General features: G+C 42.5%; 3 protein-coding genes across 3 annotated transcripts; all 3 read left to right on the top strand.

The window, feature by feature from the left end:
• The first annotated feature begins 387 nt into the window (after positions 1–387).
• LOC139302607 (alpha-1-antiproteinase-like) lies at positions 388–3,771 on the top strand. Its single transcript, XM_070926310.1, has 4 exons — positions 388–964; positions 1,618–1,885; positions 3,256–3,403; positions 3,583–3,771. The coding sequence occupies exons 1-4, from the start codon at positions 388–390 to the stop codon at positions 3,769–3,771; spliced, it is 1,182 nt and encodes a 393-aa protein (XP_070782411.1).
• A 2,412-nt stretch (positions 3,772–6,183) lies between these two features.
• On the top strand, positions 6,184–8,179 carry LOC139302185 (alpha-1-antitrypsin homolog). Its single transcript, XM_070925798.1, has 4 exons — positions 6,184–6,835; positions 7,084–7,354; positions 7,616–7,763; positions 7,988–8,179. Exons 1-4 carry the CDS (start codon positions 6,190–6,192, stop codon positions 8,177–8,179), a joined length of 1,257 nt encoding a protein of 418 aa, XP_070781899.1. The 5' UTR covers positions 6,184–6,189.
• Positions 8,180–11,285: 3,106 nt separating this feature from the next.
• Positions 11,286–13,479, top strand: LOC139302155 (alpha-1-antitrypsin homolog). Its single transcript, XM_070925760.1, has 5 exons — positions 11,286–11,325; positions 11,595–12,236; positions 12,368–12,638; positions 12,920–13,067; positions 13,288–13,479. Exons 1-5 carry the CDS (start codon positions 11,286–11,288, stop codon positions 13,477–13,479), a joined length of 1,293 nt encoding a protein of 430 aa, XP_070781861.1.
• The last annotated feature ends 6,522 nt before the right edge of the window (positions 13,480–20,001 follow it).

Here is a 20,001-nt window from a genome sequence, read left to right on the forward strand (position 1 = left end):
TATGCATCAGTTGCATAAGTGTTCAAAATCCATGTTTACCTTAATGTGTATTAAAGGGGGGATTGAGTATGCCCTGTTCTCACTGTCCACCACACACACACACACAGTCACACACACACACACACACACACACACACACACACATATTCATTGCTGCTGAAATTCTAAGAAACCAAAAAAACATGGCGCCATTGTTTGCTTGGAGCTCAACCCACGGGTCAAAAGCTCAGCCCCAGAGATCGATATACTTTCAACACCACCGCTGCCCCCGCACCAAGCCACAAGAACAACACTTCCCCAAAGCTGGAGTTTGGCCGGTCTTATGTGAGATCAACCTGCAGCGTCTCTGAATCAGGCCAAGCCAGGATGGTGAGAGAAGAAGCGATGATGTCTGTTATGTTTAGTTTTACATGTCTAACAGTGCTAGTATTGCTAACGGGTTACACAGCAGATGGGTCGGTTCTACCAGAGAAGCCTGAGAAGCACTTCAGCAGGCCTCTGCGAAGGGAACAAGAGGTCAACCAGCAGCAGCAGCTCAACACATCAGCCCTAAACACGGCCTTGGCCTTTGAACCTTACCATGACCTGGCCACCAGAACCACTGCTGAGCCCGGGGTCCAGCAGCAGCAGCAGCAGCAGCACAACATCTTGTTCTCGCCCTTGGGCCTGGTGTCAGCTCTGGCCCTGCTGTCCCGAGTGTCTGGGTCCGGGAGTCGGAGCCAGGCCCTGGAGGCCCTTGGGCTCTCAGCCAACTCTACAGAGCAGAGCGTGGAGGCCACCATATCTGCTCTTACAGATCTGCAACATTGCCTCACTCTCCAGGAGGGAGGGGTTGGAGGTGGGGTTCAAAGGGCAGAGTCTGAGGCTGGAGCAGGAACTGAAGCTGAGATCGGGGCCACAGCAGGGGTGGAAATTGGAGGGGCAGATGCTGGAAACAGAGCTGATGTAGATGATGGGACAGAGGGTAGGACTGGAAATGAGAATGGGTTTCACCCTGGGGGTCAGTTAAGAGTGTGGAGCAGCCTACATATTGATGGAAAACCCTCACTAGACTACGATAGTTTTTTGTCCGGGCCTCAGCACACCGGACCCTCCGCCTCCAACATCAGCTTTGAGACGTTGGCGAAAGACTTGAAAGCCTCTGACAAACTTGAACTTAACAATTATGTGTATTTCAAAGGTAGCTTCTTGTTGCATTGGTGATGCGGTTTGTGTACATGCTTATTCATATTCTCAACACAAGGTTGGGAAGTATTCTTGTACATTAAGGGTATAAACAATCAGACAGATGCTTTGCAAAAAGAAACGTACATCTTCAAAAACATGATCAAGTGGAAGCTTAAATGAAAATGAATTCCAGCTAAATTAGAAAAAGTAATGTCAGTACACTTCCAATATGTACTCATTGTGTCAGGACAATATCACCCACAGCATAGCATACTGAGCACCTGCTTTTTCATTAGCCATTGTTCTTAGCAGATGCTCACTACCACAGTTGGTGGTAGTAAATTCACACAGCGGGTGCTTTTTTATAGGCATGAAAACTCTATCTTTTCCAAATTCATTTTTTGTATTTCATCCGTAACCTGTTCCCTTTATTAATGACACATAAATCAGGTCGCCAACCGTTTGAGCGCCGCCACACAGTGCCACGGAGCTTCCAGCTGAATGCCACGACCAGCGTGGAGGTTGCCATGATGTTCAGGGACGACACCTCGGAGGTGATGATGCTATATGACACCAACTGCTCGGCCACAGTGGTGCGGCTGGCCCAGTCGGAGCGCCTGGCCTCACTGCTCCTGCTCCCTAAAGCCGAGCTGCAGCCCCTGGAGGACTGCCTCTCTGACAGCCGCATGAGTTTTTGGCTCAGCAACCTGAAGCCGGGGTAAGTGAAACGAGGTGCAAACCTCAAAATGTCAGGCTACCTTCTCCCTCACATGTTTCCCTGACTGCTTGCATGGACTTTTGTGTCAGGAGCTTCAAGGACGAGTAAATATGACATAATTTCATTTACATTTTACATTGCTATTTGAATTGCATCCATTTCTGACCGAAGTGAATTCAGAAAAGAAGCTTCAAGAGGAGGCCAGGAGGAGTTGTTTGGAAAATACAGTGATTGTAAAGCTAGAAAGGCAAAAATTTAAGGGGTGGTTCACCCAAAATACAATTAATTACACCCAAATATCCCATTTAACCCCGGTGGTATCTGGTGATGCAGATTGTTTTTATGTGTCCTGGTTTCAAGATATCTGTCTTTTAGATTTCTGTTCTTAGCCCAATTCAATGGAGGTGAATGGGATTTTGTTTGTGGTTCTCACAACATTGAAAATGTTAACATTTTAAAAGTTCCACAGCATTGCATTTCTAGAGGCAGCAACTGCGTTTCCATCCATCGGTTTTCATGAGGAGAAACAAACAACATGAAACAAACAATGCAATGTTTCCATCAAGTTTCCCACTTCGTTTTCGTTCATTTAAGGTTTGACAGGCCGTTTTTTTAAATCACGTCATCTCGTTGCACCCTCTTCTTCTGCAATATATTGGCACCCGAAAGGAGAATTAGCGCCACCAACTGTTTATCTCAATGAACCAACTCCTGACATTTGCATGAGGATAGCAGATGCAAATTTGCATTTATTCCCATTTTTTATTCCCACTTTTGCCAAAAACTTGGATGGAAAGGTGACTAGTGTCCCAATTGCCCTGCATAGTACTCTTTAGAACTACATTGTTCCTGAGAAATAGTCCCTATAAAAACACATAGACACATACTCAGTGAGGTCCGTCACCCAGAGTAATCAATACACTGTTTATATGTCTTTCACCTCCGTTGTATTGGATGGAGGCATAAACGTTGGAGATGAATATCTCAAATCCTAGACATGTAAAGCATGGCTAGACACTGCAAGGGCAAGAGAAGTGAGAAAATGATTTTCTGTTGCATCAACCACCAAACAATGCATAAACCAACAAGGGTTTTAGTGTGTCCGTGTACAGTATGTGCCCTTTATATAGTGTGCTTGCTTTTCCCTGAGTGTACAGTATATTGATCCATGTCATGGCAGCCGCTCCCCTGTAGTCACTCGCTTTCTGTTGTTCTGTAGCATGATGAATGATGCTGAGTAGATTCTAAGTCAGCAATAATTGCTGCTCTCTGTGCATCAGTGAGTGGGAGCCTGCAATGGACGGGTCCCACAAGTTGTAACAAGACAACTTAGAGCAAATCTATTCACACATTGATTGTTGTTTTCACAGGCGGGCAGAAATCCTTTTCCCGAAGTTCCAACTAAGGAAATCCTACAGTTTAGAAAGCCTCCTGAGGAACTCTGGGGTCTCATCCATTTTCTCAGACTCAGCCGACTTCTCAGGAATATCGCAGAAGAAGTCTGTGAAACTTGTCAAGGTTAAGAGCGAACCAAAATGTCCTATTTTACTTTGTCAGAATGGAGTGCCATGAAACCACCAGGCAGAAGCACTTGGTTGCGACCTCTGAGGAACATATTACACATTGGAAATTCACTCTCTTTATTCTCTTTCTATCTGTCCTCTCACTCACTCCTGTCTCTGTGCCATTACATTCAGGCTCTTCATGAGGTTATGCTGGAGGTGGAAGAGACCAAGTCAGAAGATGGGGGGAGGCCTGACATCACGCTGGACTTCTCTGTTCCCCCGAGAATTACCTTTAACAGACCATTCATGCTCATAATCTATGACGATCTCACAGGGCTCGTCCTGCTCATAGGGAGAATTATTGATCCTACAGACGTCTAGACTGGAGTGAACATTACACTCTCCTTCTGGTTCTCTTTTTCTTTTGCAATTGATATAATACTGCATTCACTTACATCACTTATATTCACTTACACAGCTTTGATTTGTATTTTTCCCAATAGTATGGCATATCGTTTGGGGGTAATGCATTTCAAGCACCTTCACTGTAGTTGCAGAGTGTTTTGTTTTACCTCCAGTTTTCCAAACATTACAGGATGATTTATCGTTTATTTCTCCTTTTTCACAAAATGATGACAAGACATTGAAATGGTGGCAATTTATCCCTGTGACTGAATCTCAGCTATTCTTGCAAAAACATAAAATACTTTTCTTCCATTACAAAACCATTTTCTCTTTTGTCATTTTTTTTCACTCCGCACCCCATTTCCTCCTGTAACATCTCTTTATCCTCTCATGCAATTATCGGAAATAGCTTTGCAAGAACATCTAGGCTTATTCGCCAATCCCAAAAGGAAAACGGGACCGTGGCAAATTGTGACCTCAGCATCAGATAGCTTTGTGGACATGTGATGATATTTAGCTCATTGAGGAGATGATGAACAGAGGATAAATTGATGAATAGGACAACAGATCTGTTCTGTTGGAGAACCTAACTGATGCAACATAGTTGACTGGTGGAATGGCAGAAGTACCATTATGCAAAAGGATGTTTAAGGGCATTTTTGCATCCATTACTACACCCCTAAAGGAACTGCTGCCCCTCACTCTGTCATGCCCGACAGACCGCCATCTGCTTTAGCCTTTCAACATGACAGAATTATTACAATTGGTCAGCTGAACCTGAATAAATCCCAAGATGACCCTAAAGACTCAGTATCAGCAGATACCCAATATTACAGAACTCGGATCAGGGCCAAAAAACCCTGATGGGGACATCTAGCCTTCAATTATTGATATAATATGAACAAAAGTTTAACTGAAAGAATGCCACTCCTGAAATTGATGTGAGGCGATCAGCCAGGCAGAAGACTCATCACTCTGTTGGTATTAAACGGTGGAGTTACAGGGTGACAGCTGACATGACCTACTGCCAGTGTCGATTGTCATTTTAACCGCTGAAAGCGTCGGCCTGTGCTGGCTAAAAATGAGAAGTCGCTTGCTTAATGTTTTGTGCAGTGCTCCTTCGTAAAGAGAAAGATAAATTAGAGATAACACACTCCTTACTGTAGTAGCTGTGCAACCAAATCATTTTTCACGTTCACACACATGCATGTGCAATGAAATGTTTGCAGTGCAGAGTTTGGCTGTCATTAAAGAGAGCAGCGCTGCAACACTAGCAGGCTGAGGTGGACAAAACACCTTATTTTAACTGATACCAATCCATTAAAATTAAATGAATAAAAAAAAATTCAACTTTAAATCAATATGGCCGTCAAGATGAGTCGATGAGGAATAGACTTTGAGTTCATCCATCCGTCCATTAGCTATACCGGCTTATCCTTGAGGGCAGCAGGAGGGAAGGGGCTGGAGCCAGCCAGCTGACATTGGGGGGTTCATCCTGAACAGGCTGCCACTCAATCACAGTGCTGACACATAGAGACAGTCAACCATTCACGCTCACATTCACACCTAACCTGCACGTCTTTGGACCAGAGTACCCAGGGCGAAACCCACGCAGGGACGGGGAGAACATGCAAACTCCACACAGAAAAGGCCTCCACTGGCAGACCCAATAATATTGATGAATGGTTGTATGATTTAGTTCAGTTGAGTTGATTCAGTTCATGCTATTTTATGGGGAAAAAATCAGAATGACTTATAGTATGAAAGAAGGAGGTTTCCCTGCATACTTGAAAGGCCAGTATCATTTGATTTCTTTTTGTATGTCATGATTAATGTTAGCACGAGGGATGTGATGCAACACATTACAAAATAAATACATTTATAACACACATAACATCCCGTTATCTCACCTGTGGTTAATCACCCATGTGGTGGTGAGTGAGCTGTGTTGCATCAGTGGAGATATCTCGGGACAGAGAATAGGGGCTGGTCTTGGTTAATCTTTGACTGAACGGTCAGCTGACTCTCAGAGCTCCTGTATATAATGTGGAAGTTCCTGACAAAGCAAGGAGGACATCACAGGTAAGCACGGCACTTTATTTAAATATATGACTTTTTTTTTTTATTTGTATATCTTTAAACTTACATTTAAGTTCTCAAAAAAAGAGTTGGACTTACATTACATTTGTTGAAAGCTTTGAAAGGCGACATCAGACATGGTGACATAATAATTTGGAAGTTTGCTGTTTATAGGCTAAATCATATCAGTGTGTCCTGTTTAATTCAGAGGTATTGAGTCATCAGCTACTGTCCATTAAAAAACCTTAATAAGGCCTACAACCTACTGTGGCTGAGCCCAACTAACCTCTGATTTTCCCAGGACAGGCTGTAAAGATGCGTGGGATCTTTGCTAGTTGTGCACTCGCAGCACTGCTGCTGGCTGCAGCCTGGGCAGACCACAATGGTCACCACCATGAACACCACCACCACCACCACCACCATGGCACTGAACACAGCCATGAGGGAGAAATGAGCTGCCACAAGCTGTCCCCTCCCAATGCTGACTTCGGCTTTGCCCTCTACAAGAATCTGAATACCAAGGCTGCAGCGGGAAAGAACATCTTCTACTCGCCGCTTGGCATCTCCACCGCCCTGTCCATGCTGTCTATGGGAGCCAGGGGTGAGACCCACAGCCAGCTGTTCTCCAGCTTGGGCTATAGCGCTCAGAACCAGTCAATAGTCAATGAAGCATACGAGCATCTTTTCCACATGCTTGGCCACAGCCAGGAGAATCAGCTGTTGGATGTCGGTAACGCTGTTGCGGTGCGCTCCGGCTTCAATCCTCTGGAGAAGTTCGTGAAGGATGTCAAACACTACTACTCCGGTGAGATCTTCAACGTTGACTTTACCAAACCTGCTGAGGCTGCAGCTGAGATCAACACATTCATTGCCAGAAAAACGCAGGACAAGATCAGAGACCAGGTGAAGGACTTGGACCCTGAAATGGCCATGGTGCTGATCAACTATGTCTACTTCAAAGGTAGGACATACAGAGAAATTCTCAAAGTGAACAGACCTGCAAGTTCAGGAGCACGTCTCTTTCTGTCAGTAGCTCAAGGACAGAGCATGCGACGAATATGTAAAACAAACCAGTCTAAAAAATATTAAACAAATGCAGAACAATTATTAGCATATTGCAACATTTTAAAACAAGTAACCACAATCATTTGAGTTGACTTACAGTAACTACATTGCTTTCATCTTCCCCTCGTCCACTGCCTCATACAGGACAGTGGGAGAAACCCTTCAATGGTAACCTGACACACAAGGCGGACTTCCACGTGGACGAAACCACCACAGTTCAGGTGGACATGATGAAGAGGACAGGCCGCTATGACTTCTATCAGGACGATGACAACCACACCACCGTCATCATGCTGCCCTACAAGGGCAACACCTCCATGATGATCGTCCTGCCTCATGAAGGCAAGATGAAGGAGGTGGAGGGCTACATCAACAAGGACTACATCAAGCACTGGCACGACTCGGTCTACAGGAGGTAAGAGAAGCATTCAGTTTTCTTTCAAATCCTCGCTGTTGTTAAGTTTGTCAGTACAGTAACCGTGCGGCCATTTTGTAGGATCACAGGGAATGTCTTGGCATGTGTTGGGCTTTTGTGCAGAGAGATCACTAAACTATTGACTAAGAAAATGCTGAATAGATCAGGTGTATTTGATTTGCTCAAAGTGTCCATATTTAGCTGTAGGTCAACTGTATATTCCAGGTGACTCTGACACTGGTGATGCTCTGTGTTTCTCAGCTCTGTGGATCTCTTCCTGCCCAAATTCTCCATCTCTGCTGATGCCTCTCTGGACAGCACACTGACAGAAATGGGCATTACTGACGCTTTTTCAGATAATGCTGATTTCTCTGGCTTGTCCGACGAGGTCAAGCTCAAAGTCTCAAAGGTAGGAGAGGCAAACATCTCTTCCTAGGTTTGTTGTGTAAATTGAAAGCTTTAAAGGAATGTGCCTATTTCATGACAATTGCTCATGGAGGAATATTAACATGTTCATGAATACACAGAAGAGAGCAGGTGCTGCAGAGACCCTTTGACAGCTTCTAGAGTTTTCCAAGACCTGTGCTCTAATTCAAGCTGGACACTAACTGCCTCCTCCTGGTCCCCCCACAGGTGTCCCACCAGGCAGTGCTGAGCGTGGATGAAACAGGAACCGAGGCAGCAGCCACCACCACCATCGAGGTCATGCCCATGAGTATGCCCGAAAACATGAAACTCAACAGACCCTTCTTGGCCTTCATCTTGGAGCACTCGACTCAGAGCATCCTCTTCATGGGCAAGATCAACAACCCCACAGCCATGTAAAGATGCTTCAGGACGTTGGCCCATTTTTACCTCAGCATCTGAAAGCACTGTAGAGACGTTTCATTGATATTGAGAGCATTGTGGGCAAGTTTGATGAATAAGACAACAGATATATCATCAAGTAACAGAAATGTTAGTCTATTAATCCGCTCGCAATCTGTCAGAATGACACATTCATTACCACCCATCATCAGCTGACTGTTGTGTATGAGAGAAACATGATTAGATATGTCACTTGAAGCATCTGTGAGCCAACGTATTATTGTGCTATTGCTGTTTCAACATGGTTCAACACGAAGTGAAATAAAGACGTGTCATGAACAACTGGCCTTTTATGTTATTTTAATATTTTAATCTAATCCTGAGTTCACGGACCCAATAATCTCGACTAGGGGCTATATGATTTACAATACCAAGTAATGCTAAATTACTGAGAGAAGGAAATTAGTTGAAAATGACAGTTTTGTCTCTTTATCTTTTTTATTTCCGTCAAATGTCGCTGATTTCTGATGCATCATTTGAATTGTCTGATGATGATTGTAAGCTCATACACGTTTCATGCAACTCATAAGAAAACACATGCACATCTTTGTAACACACATTTTTGACCAAAAATCCTCGTGCCGCACAACACAACGGTTCTTTACCCATGTGGTGTCCGGTGAGTTGTGTTGCATCAGTGAAGATAGCCTTGCCAGAAATCTCTTGGCCCGGGACAGAAACAGAGGCTTGTCCTCGTTAATTTTTAATAGAACTGTCAGCTAACTTACTTGGATCAATTATATGTAACAGTGAAGTTTCTGCCAAACTGCAGCAGAAGAGGACACTTAACGGAAAGCATGGCTCTTCATTGACATCATGCTGAATTTTTAATATAATTTTTGAGAACTTAGACGTAAAGTATACGCCGATAGGAATTCATTACATTTAGAAACGAGAAAAAGAAAATGTTTGATAGAATGGAAGTGTAATGCTGTTTAGAGGTAACTTGATATCATTAGAGCATTCTGTTTAAAAGTTACTGAGCCATTAACAAGTGTCAGCTTCAATCTTTTAATTCATCACACTGAATAAAAGGCGCCATCACGACACGATATTAAATGAAATTCCACTTGTTATTGAGTTTTTTTTTTTTACAAGGTTAAATGGTTATTATATATTATATATCATCATGTGGTATGCACTCTACCCAATGTGCTACCGGGGCGCCCCATCAAGTTGTGTATTATCAAATAATCAAACCATGAAACTCAACAGACCATTCCTTGTCTTCATTCTGGTGAACTCCACCAGGGGAAACCTCTTTGTGATCAAGATCAACAACCCCACAGCCACGTAAATGCACAAACCAGGGAAATGGATGTTACACCTGCTGCATGTTCAGTAGGTTTTAGTAGCTCTGGGATTTTAGCATATTGTTCCCCTCACGCAGCGCTGTAGAGATGTCACTGTGATATTAAGCCAACTGGGGAAATGATGAATAGAGGACAGTTTACTCAATAAGACAACAGATCACAAATGACAGAAATGCTAGTCTTTTAATTAGTTTGCAGCCTTTCTGCATGACATATGCAGATATATACATATATTTCCATCAGTCATCTGGCTAGCTGACTAAATATCTAAATGCATCAATTCCTTCTACAAACACACTTTTATAAACAAGCTTTCATGTGAATCACTCCCACGATTGTTTTATTTTATTTTTCTTTTCTTTTCATGGCAATGCTTGTATAAATAGTTTTGATTTGTTTTTAATTTGTATCTCTGTTTGTTGGCGTGTTCTTAGTTATGTGTTATTTATACGTGTTACACAACAAACATGGTAACAGCTGTAGCCTCAAAATGCTTAGAAGGCATAAAACTAGTATACATTTTTGTGAAAAGACTCAAGATAAAAAAATAAAATCAAAATGAGGTGCCAAACACTAGCGCAGCCTGAAGGCCGGTGCAGAGAGGCTCAGGGGGAGCTTCTTTCCCCAGGCTGTCCGGATCCTTAAGGAGGACAGGGGCTCAGAGCCAACATGATGCCCCTTCAAGTAAAACCAGCTACAGTGCTCTTGGACTTGGCACTCCTTTTACATTTCCTGGCACATAATCCATATTTATTAAACTGAACAATATACTACTGCCATTGTATTTATTGTATATTTATCACTCTCAAAAAGTCTATTTTGAGCAGGGAAATTTGGAAATATTTATACTTGCCTCCCCTTATAATGTTTATATCTACAGTATATAGACCTTGTTCTTATTGTAGACTCATTGTGCCTCATCACCATTATGGCTATTATTACTTTGTAGATTTTATATTTGCTCCTTTTTAATTACTTCATTTTTCACAGTCTACTGGAGACAGTAACACCGCATTTCACTGCACATTGTAGTTGTAGTATGATTGAGTATGTGACAAATAAAATTTGAATCTAAAATGTAAGATAGACGCTTATGTAACCCTCTGTTACATTTGTTATGTTTGACACCGCAGCAGATTTTAGTAGGGTTTGGGATTTTAGCTCATTTCACCTCAATAAAACAGCGAATCTATCACAAATCGCAGAAATGTTAGTACTTGTACAGTACAGTGTGACAAGTTGTTTCAGTAATCTGAACCTGGCTACATCATCATATACTGTATCCAACTGGTGCATGTATTACACTGCTGACACATTGAGCCAACAAGGGCGTTATTGAGCAATTGTTTTAGCATATTTCAACATGAAGTGAAAAAAAGACAACTGACATCCTACATATTATTATATAGTTATTTTACCCATTCAACTTTAAATCAATATCCCTATCAAGATCATATTTTTTGAAGAGAAGTTACTTTTTTTTTTGCAGAAGGTGGAAATACATTGAAATGACAGTTTGGAATGAGTTGCTTCATATTGCCATCAAAGGTTCCTGATTTCTGCTTGTGTGTATACAACCTTTAGACCAAAAATCCCACTAGCGGTACTTTACCCATGTTGTGTTGTGTGAGTTGTGTTGGAGTGAAGGGAAGATAGCTTTGCCAGAAATCTCTTAGCACAGGACAGAAAAGGCTGCCCTCGTTAATTTTTAATAGATCTGTCAGCTGACTCTCTTCGATCTTGTGAATATAATGGTGAAGATTCTGCCAAACGACACCAAAGAGGACATTAATGGTAAGCATAGACCTCCATTAAAATATTCTGAAGGTTTTATACAACTTTTGAGGGCTTGGATTTAAATTTAAGAAGTGACATTTGGAAATAGTGGAGTTAAAAAGTGACTACATACAATGTTATAACATAGCTCTTGTCATTTAATTTAATTTTCTTTGTTTGCTTGGCTTTAATCTTATTTATAAGGTTGTTCATCAAATACTATTGCGACCTAACGTGGTCGAGCTCAACTAAAAACTTCCTCTGGGTTTTCTTATCATGTGGACAGGCTGTAAAGATGCATGGGGTTTTTGTGAGATGCGCACTCACAGCACTGCTGCTGGCTGCAGCCTGGGCAGACCACCATGAACACCACCATGAACACCACCATGGAACTGAACACAGCCATGAGGAAGAAATGAGCTGCTTCAACCTGTGCTCTCTCAATGCTGACTTTGCCTTTGCCCTTTACAAAAGTCTGAATGCGAAGGTTGCAGCGGGAAAGAATATCTTCTACTCGCCGCTTGGCATCTCCACTGCCCTGTCCATGCTGTCTACGGGGGCCCGGGGTGAAACCCACAGCCAGCTGTTCTCCAGCTTGGGCTATGGCACCTTCAGCCAGACTCAGGTCAATGAAGCGTACAAGCATCTTTTCGACATACATGGACACAGCCAGGAGAATCAGCAGCTGGATGTCGGCAACGGCGTGGCCGTGCGCTCCGGCTTCAATCCTCTGGAGAAGTTCGTGAAGGATGTCAAACACTACTACTCCGGTGATGTCTTTAACGTCGACTTTGCCAACGCTGCTGAGGCTGCAGCTGAGATCAACACATTCATTGCTAATAAAACCCAGGACAAGATCAAAGATGTGGTGAAGGACCTGGACCCTGCAATGGTCATGGTACTGATCAACTATGTCTACTTTAAAGGTAAGAAGAAGGTTCAAGTCCATGTCTCGTTGTCCAGTTTACGAGTTCTAATGATGTTAACATGAAGTTTGATGATTGTAGATCATGTTTCAATACTGCTTTCATCTTCCCCTCTCCTCTGCCTCACACAGGACAGTGGAAGAAACCCTTCAACAGTGACCGGACACGCAAGGTGGACTTCCGTGTTGACGAAACCACCACGGTTCAGGTGGACATGATGATAAGGACAGGCGACTACAACACCTACTGGGACAATGCCAACCACACCACCGTCATTATGCTGCCCTACCAGGGTAACACCTCCATGATGATCGTCCTGCCTCATGAAGGCAAGATGAAGGAGGTGGAGGGCTACATCAACAAACACTACATCAGGCACTGGCTAGACTCTCTCTCCATGAGGTAAGAAGAATATTTTTGAATCCTCCTACTCGAATCCTCGTAGATAAAGTGCGTCGTAGACACAGTGAACAGCGTACTTGTTCCAAATGTGTATGTTGGGATATGGAGATGTAACATACAGTAATCACTGACTGGTTGAATATTACCTGGATGAACTTGTGATTGCCTGGATTACATGTATGTGATTTACCTGAAACAACAAGAAAGTTCTTCATGATTTGAATTAGACTGTAATTTAACTGGATATTCCAGTGACTCTGACAACACTCTGTGTTTCTCAGTAAGGTGGATCTGTTCCTGCCAAAATTCTCCATCTCTGCTGATGTTCCTCTGGAGAGCACTCTGAAAGAAATGGGCATAACCAATGCTTTTGAGGACATTGCTGATTTCTCTGGCATGTCTGATCAAGTCAAGCTCAAAGTCTCAAAGGTAGGAGAGGCAAACATTTCTTCTTGGGTTTGTTCTGGGAATTAAAATTTTCATGAACAACAAGGGAATGTGCCTACTCAGGAACAACTGCAGAATAATGACATGTTGACATATACCTCCAGAGGATGCTGAAAAAGACCCTCTGGCTTTTTACATTTTTCCCGGACCTGCGCTGTGTTTCAGACTAGACTCTGACTGCCTCCTCCATTTTCCTCCACAGGCGTCCCACAAGGCCGTGGTGAGCGTCACCGAGATCGGAACAGAGGCAGCAGCCACCACCTTTACCGAGTTAATGTTCCTCAGTTTGCCACCATCCGTCAGAATTGACAGACCCTTCTTGGCTTTCATTCTGGAGAACTCCACCGGGGGCATCCTCTTCATGGGCAAGATCACCAACCCCACGGCTGTGTAAAGGCCCACGGCAGGAAAATGAGAGCCATGATCACAGGTGTCATCATGACACGCTCGAAATCACTCACTCTTTACCCGTCATACTGATATTTTAGCGGGAAATTTGCTCTCTTTCTGATCTCTTTTCTGTTTTTTTACTGGTCTCAGAAAGGAAGCAATTCTACAAAAATATGATTAAAGATCATTTTGTTGACATGAATGAGGAGTTGAGCTGCAAAGATCAGTCGATTAATTAATAAGTTGATAGACAGAAAATTAATGGGCAACTATTTTGATAATCGCATAATTTTTCAAGCAAAACTATCAAACATTTGATGGTTTCGGGTTCTCAAATGGGAGAATTTGCTGCTTTTACTTAGCTCTTACTGTATAGTAAATTGTGCTGGTTTTGAAAACATTTGATTAATCAAGAAAATGATTGCCAGATTACTAAATAATGAAAATAATTGTTAGTTACAGCGCTAATGAGAAGCTTGTAGAGGGTTTCTGCATGTAAGCATGTACACGTTTGACCTTTACTTTGAAAAGAAAATACAAGGGTGCCCTGAATATAGAAAAAAAGGGATTTTATTTTGTATTCATTGTGCAACATGACATCAAATACACAATAAATAGATTAAGAACATTTCAACATGGGTAATAATTGTATTTAATGTCGCATATCGTCTTTGGCTATTATTGTCTCAAATCTCATATATCCATATCAGTGTTACCGGACGGACGCCATGCCTATATTTGGTCATAAATTCTTGTGACTTTTTATTTAAATGTCCAGTCATGTGGGTCAGCTGGAGGACAGCACTCAGTATCATCAAGTGGCTGAATCCCAGCGGTTTAACAGTTAAGTTTTGTTCGGCCGATGATTCAGCGGAGGGAAGATGTGTAACCTGATGGCCGTCGGCCTCACACGACTCCTTGCCCTTTGACCTGTCAACAGAGGAGTTGCTGCGGGAGTGTTTACACAATCAGCACACATACACTTTGTCTCCCCTGTCAGCACCCACACACAGTGACTTCTGCAAAGGACATGAGTAAGAAGTGTCTGAATCAGAGAGCTGAGTGGGCAGCTCTTTAGAAGTGTTGAAACGCTTCCAATCTGTCCAGTCTGCTGTACATAAACAGGTACTGTTGAGGACTGAGCTGCACTGAATTATATCAGAGGCTGCACTGCTTTGCATTTGAGTCAATTGCTGTTCATTTGTAAAAGTTGAATGGACCATACCAATATTTTTGCAATGCAATTTAAGAGATTGCTAATCGGTTCTCATACTCTCAGAAATCAGTGGAAACCATTAGCAACCATATAGCAACAAAACAAAAGAAAACAAATAAAGAAAATTCAAATATCTAAAACACAACAACATTTGTTAAATATATGTGCTTTTCAGTAAATGGGCTAACACATGCACAACAGTGCAGTCCTTTAACATGCATGACTGGATGCAATGGATGCATATTTTCCACTCATTCTCTCTGAGGTCATTTTGCTTCTGAACTAAATTTGACCTTAAACTGGACACAAGAACCTTCTTTCATTACCCTAAAGCTTCAGACTTTTTTCATCGGACCTTGTCCAAAGAAGATATTTTGAGGATACTACGAAATACATGGACAATCAGTTTGAACTTTATTCTGTATCTCATCAAGGTATTACAGCTCACGTGATAAATGAAGCTACAACTTTAGAGCTTTTCGTGTTCCTTCCTGAGCTTCATGTCTGTCTGCGTCAAGGGGAGCTGTTGCTCAGCACATTGACAGTATTGTTAAGACAATGGAAAGAATCATGAGCACCATTATGAAGTGAAGCTCTCCCTCCAGATGTTATGAACAAGGATATACAGAAGACAGAGCTGCTAGCCTAGCTCTGCACTGTCCTTATCACACTAGTATTCTGGTCTGACAGTTCCTCTACCTCTTGATAATGTTTTATCTACCATAGGGCACTTTTGCGGCATTTTTTTCGACCTTTGCTATAGACTCTTATCCTTGTTTGAACCTTTTGTCTTGGCCTGTGTGTATTTACACAAAGTGCTGCGTGTTTATGCTTTATGTGCTTTTTGCACATATTAAGATTTCTCTAGTCTCTTGCAGCTCAATTATATATGCAAAGTTAAGTCTATACTGTAGTACTCGCTCTGGAAAACATCACAAACTCAACATCATTTCTGAGCCTCCGCACAAAGACGTGTTCATTAGCGTTGAGCTCCACGACTCTCCCTCTTCTACTAGCAAGAATCTCTCAGATCTCTCTGCTTTGGTTATTATTCCTGCCTGTAGAAGATCAAATGCGTGGAACGCATGCAAATCAAGACATGATGTGACACATTGTGAAGTGGGCATCTATAATGCATACGTCGTCAAGTCGAGGGTGTGCGAGTCCTAACGCCAGTTATTTTAGTCCGCCGCTCTCACGCGGCTTATTCCGTCGGATGTGGCAGGAGGAGAACCAGCATCTCACTGCATACAGACTGACAGGCAAGGGCAGGGAGAAGACAGAGAAGATTAACTGATGAGACGACTGGGTGTTCTCAGGTTTTTGTCATCACACATTGCATATTCCAGTGTTTTACAGCGTGACATTCAGAACAGACACTGCTGCTTAAACAATTCTTTTTGTTCACATACCAGCTGTCGTATAGTGTGATCACACCTATGGGTTTTTTCCCCCCTGAATTATAGTGTAAAGGTTTACTTTGTTGTACTCTTTTATGGAGATGTTTCAGCCATCCCCAAAACAAATCTAACCACAGTCTCTGTGGCTTTACTTAAAGCTGCTACAATCAATATTTTTATTTTAATGGTTCAAATGACAATGTTTATGTGAAATGGGTCACATGAAGTGACAAACCCACAGATAATGAACGTGTTACTCTGCAGTTCTCCTCAGCTCTACATCTTTCAGCTCGTTGTTTTGGTTTTATGGCCTGAAATGTTACTGTTTTGCAGAAAGAGCTCTACTAAACCAGCTCTACTGTACCTGCCCAGCACCAAACAGCAGACACACAAAGTCAGTGATTAGCTGGTGCAGTATACACAGTATATATATAGCACATATACATAGCATTTAGCAGCTAAATAGCCAGATATAGCCAGGTGGAGACATAACCAGAGCTAAAAGGAGAGTGAATATTGGGTATAGGTGGTCAGAAACACAACTGCAAATAAATGTTAGTGTTGCTTTGTGTCTGTTGAATGTGTAAATAAGTAACTGACACACTGACACGTTATCCATACCAACTGAGAAAGTGATGATATGCCAATGTTGTGTTTACAGCTTGTTTCCAAAGGGGTCAAAAAAAAAGGATTATGATGTTTTGCTTTATATTATCTACACAAAGTATTCATGTGACCATATGAAGAAATAACTAAATATGAGCATCATTTCAGAGTAAATCTGGACCTCCTGCACTCAGGCCAGTTTGATGTGCTCAACTTTCTAAGCTCGAGAGGCTGCTGGCCATCAGATGTCAATATCACCCTTAAACTGAGCCTGTTGTGTGGTCATTTTGTGGAGTGACCTTATGCCCACGAGTTATTCTAGCAAACAGCTCCCCATATCATTTGGACGAGGATCAGATGTCTCCGTGCAGATATTTGGTGCAACTTTGAATCAAGTTATTCTCACCTGCACAAATGCACTTAACTAAAGACACGAGCACCTTACTGATAAAGATGGCATTGATTAAAACACAAGGTGTTACAACAGTCAGTGAAGACAGATGCTGATAAGACATTTTCCTGCAGGCATCCACAGCACAGTTCTTTCATTCTTCACAAAGGTTTTTCATCATTACACGATAAGATATAGAGAAAACAGTTGATTTGTGATGATGTAGTCACATTTTATCAGGAACCCGAGGACCAATGAGAGAAGAGACTGTATTCTGCTTGCTAGCACAATGTTTTGCATGTTCTCCCTTTGTTACTGTAACAGTGATGAAGAAACAAAAGTCCAATTTGGGCAGCCTAGCAACAGAGATGCAGCTGGTCGTTGCAGTCACTGGCAGCTTGGAGGCTTGCACTCCTTCTCTGTCATTATTTCAAAAGGTCTGATTTCACAGCAACACTCTAAATGGGATTTGTAAACACAATAAACCATGAATCAGTTTCATAAGCTCAGATGAGTAGAATGTCTTTCTTCAAAACGCATCAAGTCCATTTAATAACAATAATAATAATAATAATAATATTTCAGACACACATTATTATTCATAGCAGAGTATTTTAATATGCTTTCAAACTTTTCTGAAGGGGATCTTTACATGAATAGACACAGGCAGACAAGCACTTACACAAACATCTGTTAATACTGTGAAAAAAAAAGGGTAACTTCACTCAGCAGGACGCACACACACACACACACACACACACACACACACACACACACACCAGTAGGTGGCACTGTTGTGTCACTGGAACAGAGCGGGGGTCCTTGCACCTTGCCATTGTTCACTTAGTGCTCTACTCATTTGAGTGTGTAATTTAGACCACAATTAAAGCACAGCCGCTCCTCCAGTCATTGGTCTACTTTACACATCAAAGTCAAACGAGTTGAATGCTCGGAAGGTCATGGAAAGCTCTTTCTCCTATCATCTGTGCGCTTGCTGCGCCACAGTCTCAGCCAGGGAAAACACATTAAAGAGGGAATCCACCCAAAAAGAGAAGTGCTTTTTTTGTTTGTTGTTTTTTTCCCCCAATCAACTTGGACAGTGTAAACAGGCGCAAAAAAAGCTAGAGCCAAAGCTTTAATCTATCTGTGTGGAGGGAAAAAACCATGGGCTTCTATCACAGAGTAGCACCTCATTTATTTTCGCAATAACAGTGAGATAGGGCTGTTTATTTACACAAATCTGGAGTTGAGATCCGAGATCATAGCAGGGATAGTTTAAAATTCTGTTTTTGGGGTGCGTTTGTCATTAGGAGCCACCCCAGGAGCCGGGACCAAAATACTTCTTCACACGGGCTTTGGCATTGCAATCAGCCGTGAGGACAGTGACACATCAAGAACAAAAGCCAGCGGCAACCCCGTTACACAAGTGTCAATGATAAAATCCGTACACAAGTGGTGCAGACCTAACATACTGAATGTCGGGGTGTAACGTTGTTAAATGTGCATGAAAGCCAACTAAGAAGACGAGGCAGGAGCCAGGCTGACAGAAGGAGGCTGCTCCTGCATCAAAGACAAACAATAAGGAAACTGATAACGTTTATTATTAATGTCTGCCTTGCCACAGAAAGCAGAGATGTACCGCGAGAAAATCTAACACCTTTCATGTTGAAGCCTCTGTGGCAGAAAGGGGATAAACTCACAAACTAAAAATGTTTGCATGCGCGGCGCACTCGGCTGTGATGTTGTATTACAGTAACTCGTGCTGACAGTCCAAAGCACATCACTCACTAACTGCGCTGACCTATGCGTCTGTGCCCGCACACAAATGCACACATGCAACACTGTGACTGCTGTAAAGCCAGCCTGAGTGGCGATGGCTGCCGTCTCGATGTGTCTGAACGTGTTGTTTGATGCCGTGACCCTAAAATCTAAGTGTGCATGTGCTGTTGACAAATGGGATGAGACACGGCGAGGCCCGCTGTGTTGGAGAATTGACTGCCTCTGTATCTCAGTTGTACTGTATCAATCCAGGTCAGTGGTAGGACAGCAGCTGCGTTTCATTATTATTCCCCTGTCATATCGCATCAACCCCTACAGAATCGCACCGCTCTCCCCGGGTTCTTGATACATGTGTTGACTGTTTTTTTACACCTGCAGCTCTTAGGTGTGTGGCAGTGTGCGGCTGATCCGTCGCATCTAATGCGTGGTGAAATTTGCTGCTGGCGTGTTCGGGACATCCACACACACATATATATACACACAACTCCACCACCTACGACCTGTCTGATGGAGGCAATCAGCAGAGATTTACAGGATCATAAAAGATACACTGCAGGTGTTGACATAAGCAGCCCAAATAAACTTTCCCTCCCTGGAGGGTTGCCATGTGCGTCTTAGTGACTGTGGAGCTGAGACTTTCCAGCGTTGAATTATTTGGTAAAGAGTTCACTTTAAAGAATGTCGTCAGCAGAAACAGCAGCACATTAGGGGCACTGAGCCCTGATGGGATACAGTAAGAAAATGTCTGCTGTCCAATTAAAAGCCTGTTAAAATCACACAAAACAGCAGGACTCACTGTGGAAAAAGATCAGGCTGTTTAGGAGATGTTGACCCAAGTGAGAGCAAATCAGGAACTAACAAGTATTTGCTGTAAGTCAAAAACTATTAGGAAAATAATGATAGTTACTTAAGCAAAGAAACAATGTTAATGGACCAGCTTGAATTTGAATTTGCCCACTGACCATTTTCTTCATTGTTTCCTCCTGATTTACTTTGAATCGGGAGCTAAATGGGACACAATTAATGAATTACCTTTACTTCCTTATTATGCGCATATTAGCACATAAAGTGACAGTATTGCCGCTACTATTATTTGTGCACCATTAGCAAGTCCAGCCTTGCATGATTAATACA

This window comes from Enoplosus armatus, chromosome 19 (assembly GCF_043641665.1).
Source record: "Enoplosus armatus isolate fEnoArm2 chromosome 19, fEnoArm2.hap1, whole genome shotgun sequence".
Classification (NCBI taxonomy): Eukaryota; Metazoa; Chordata; class Actinopteri; order Centrarchiformes; family Enoplosidae; genus Enoplosus; species Enoplosus armatus.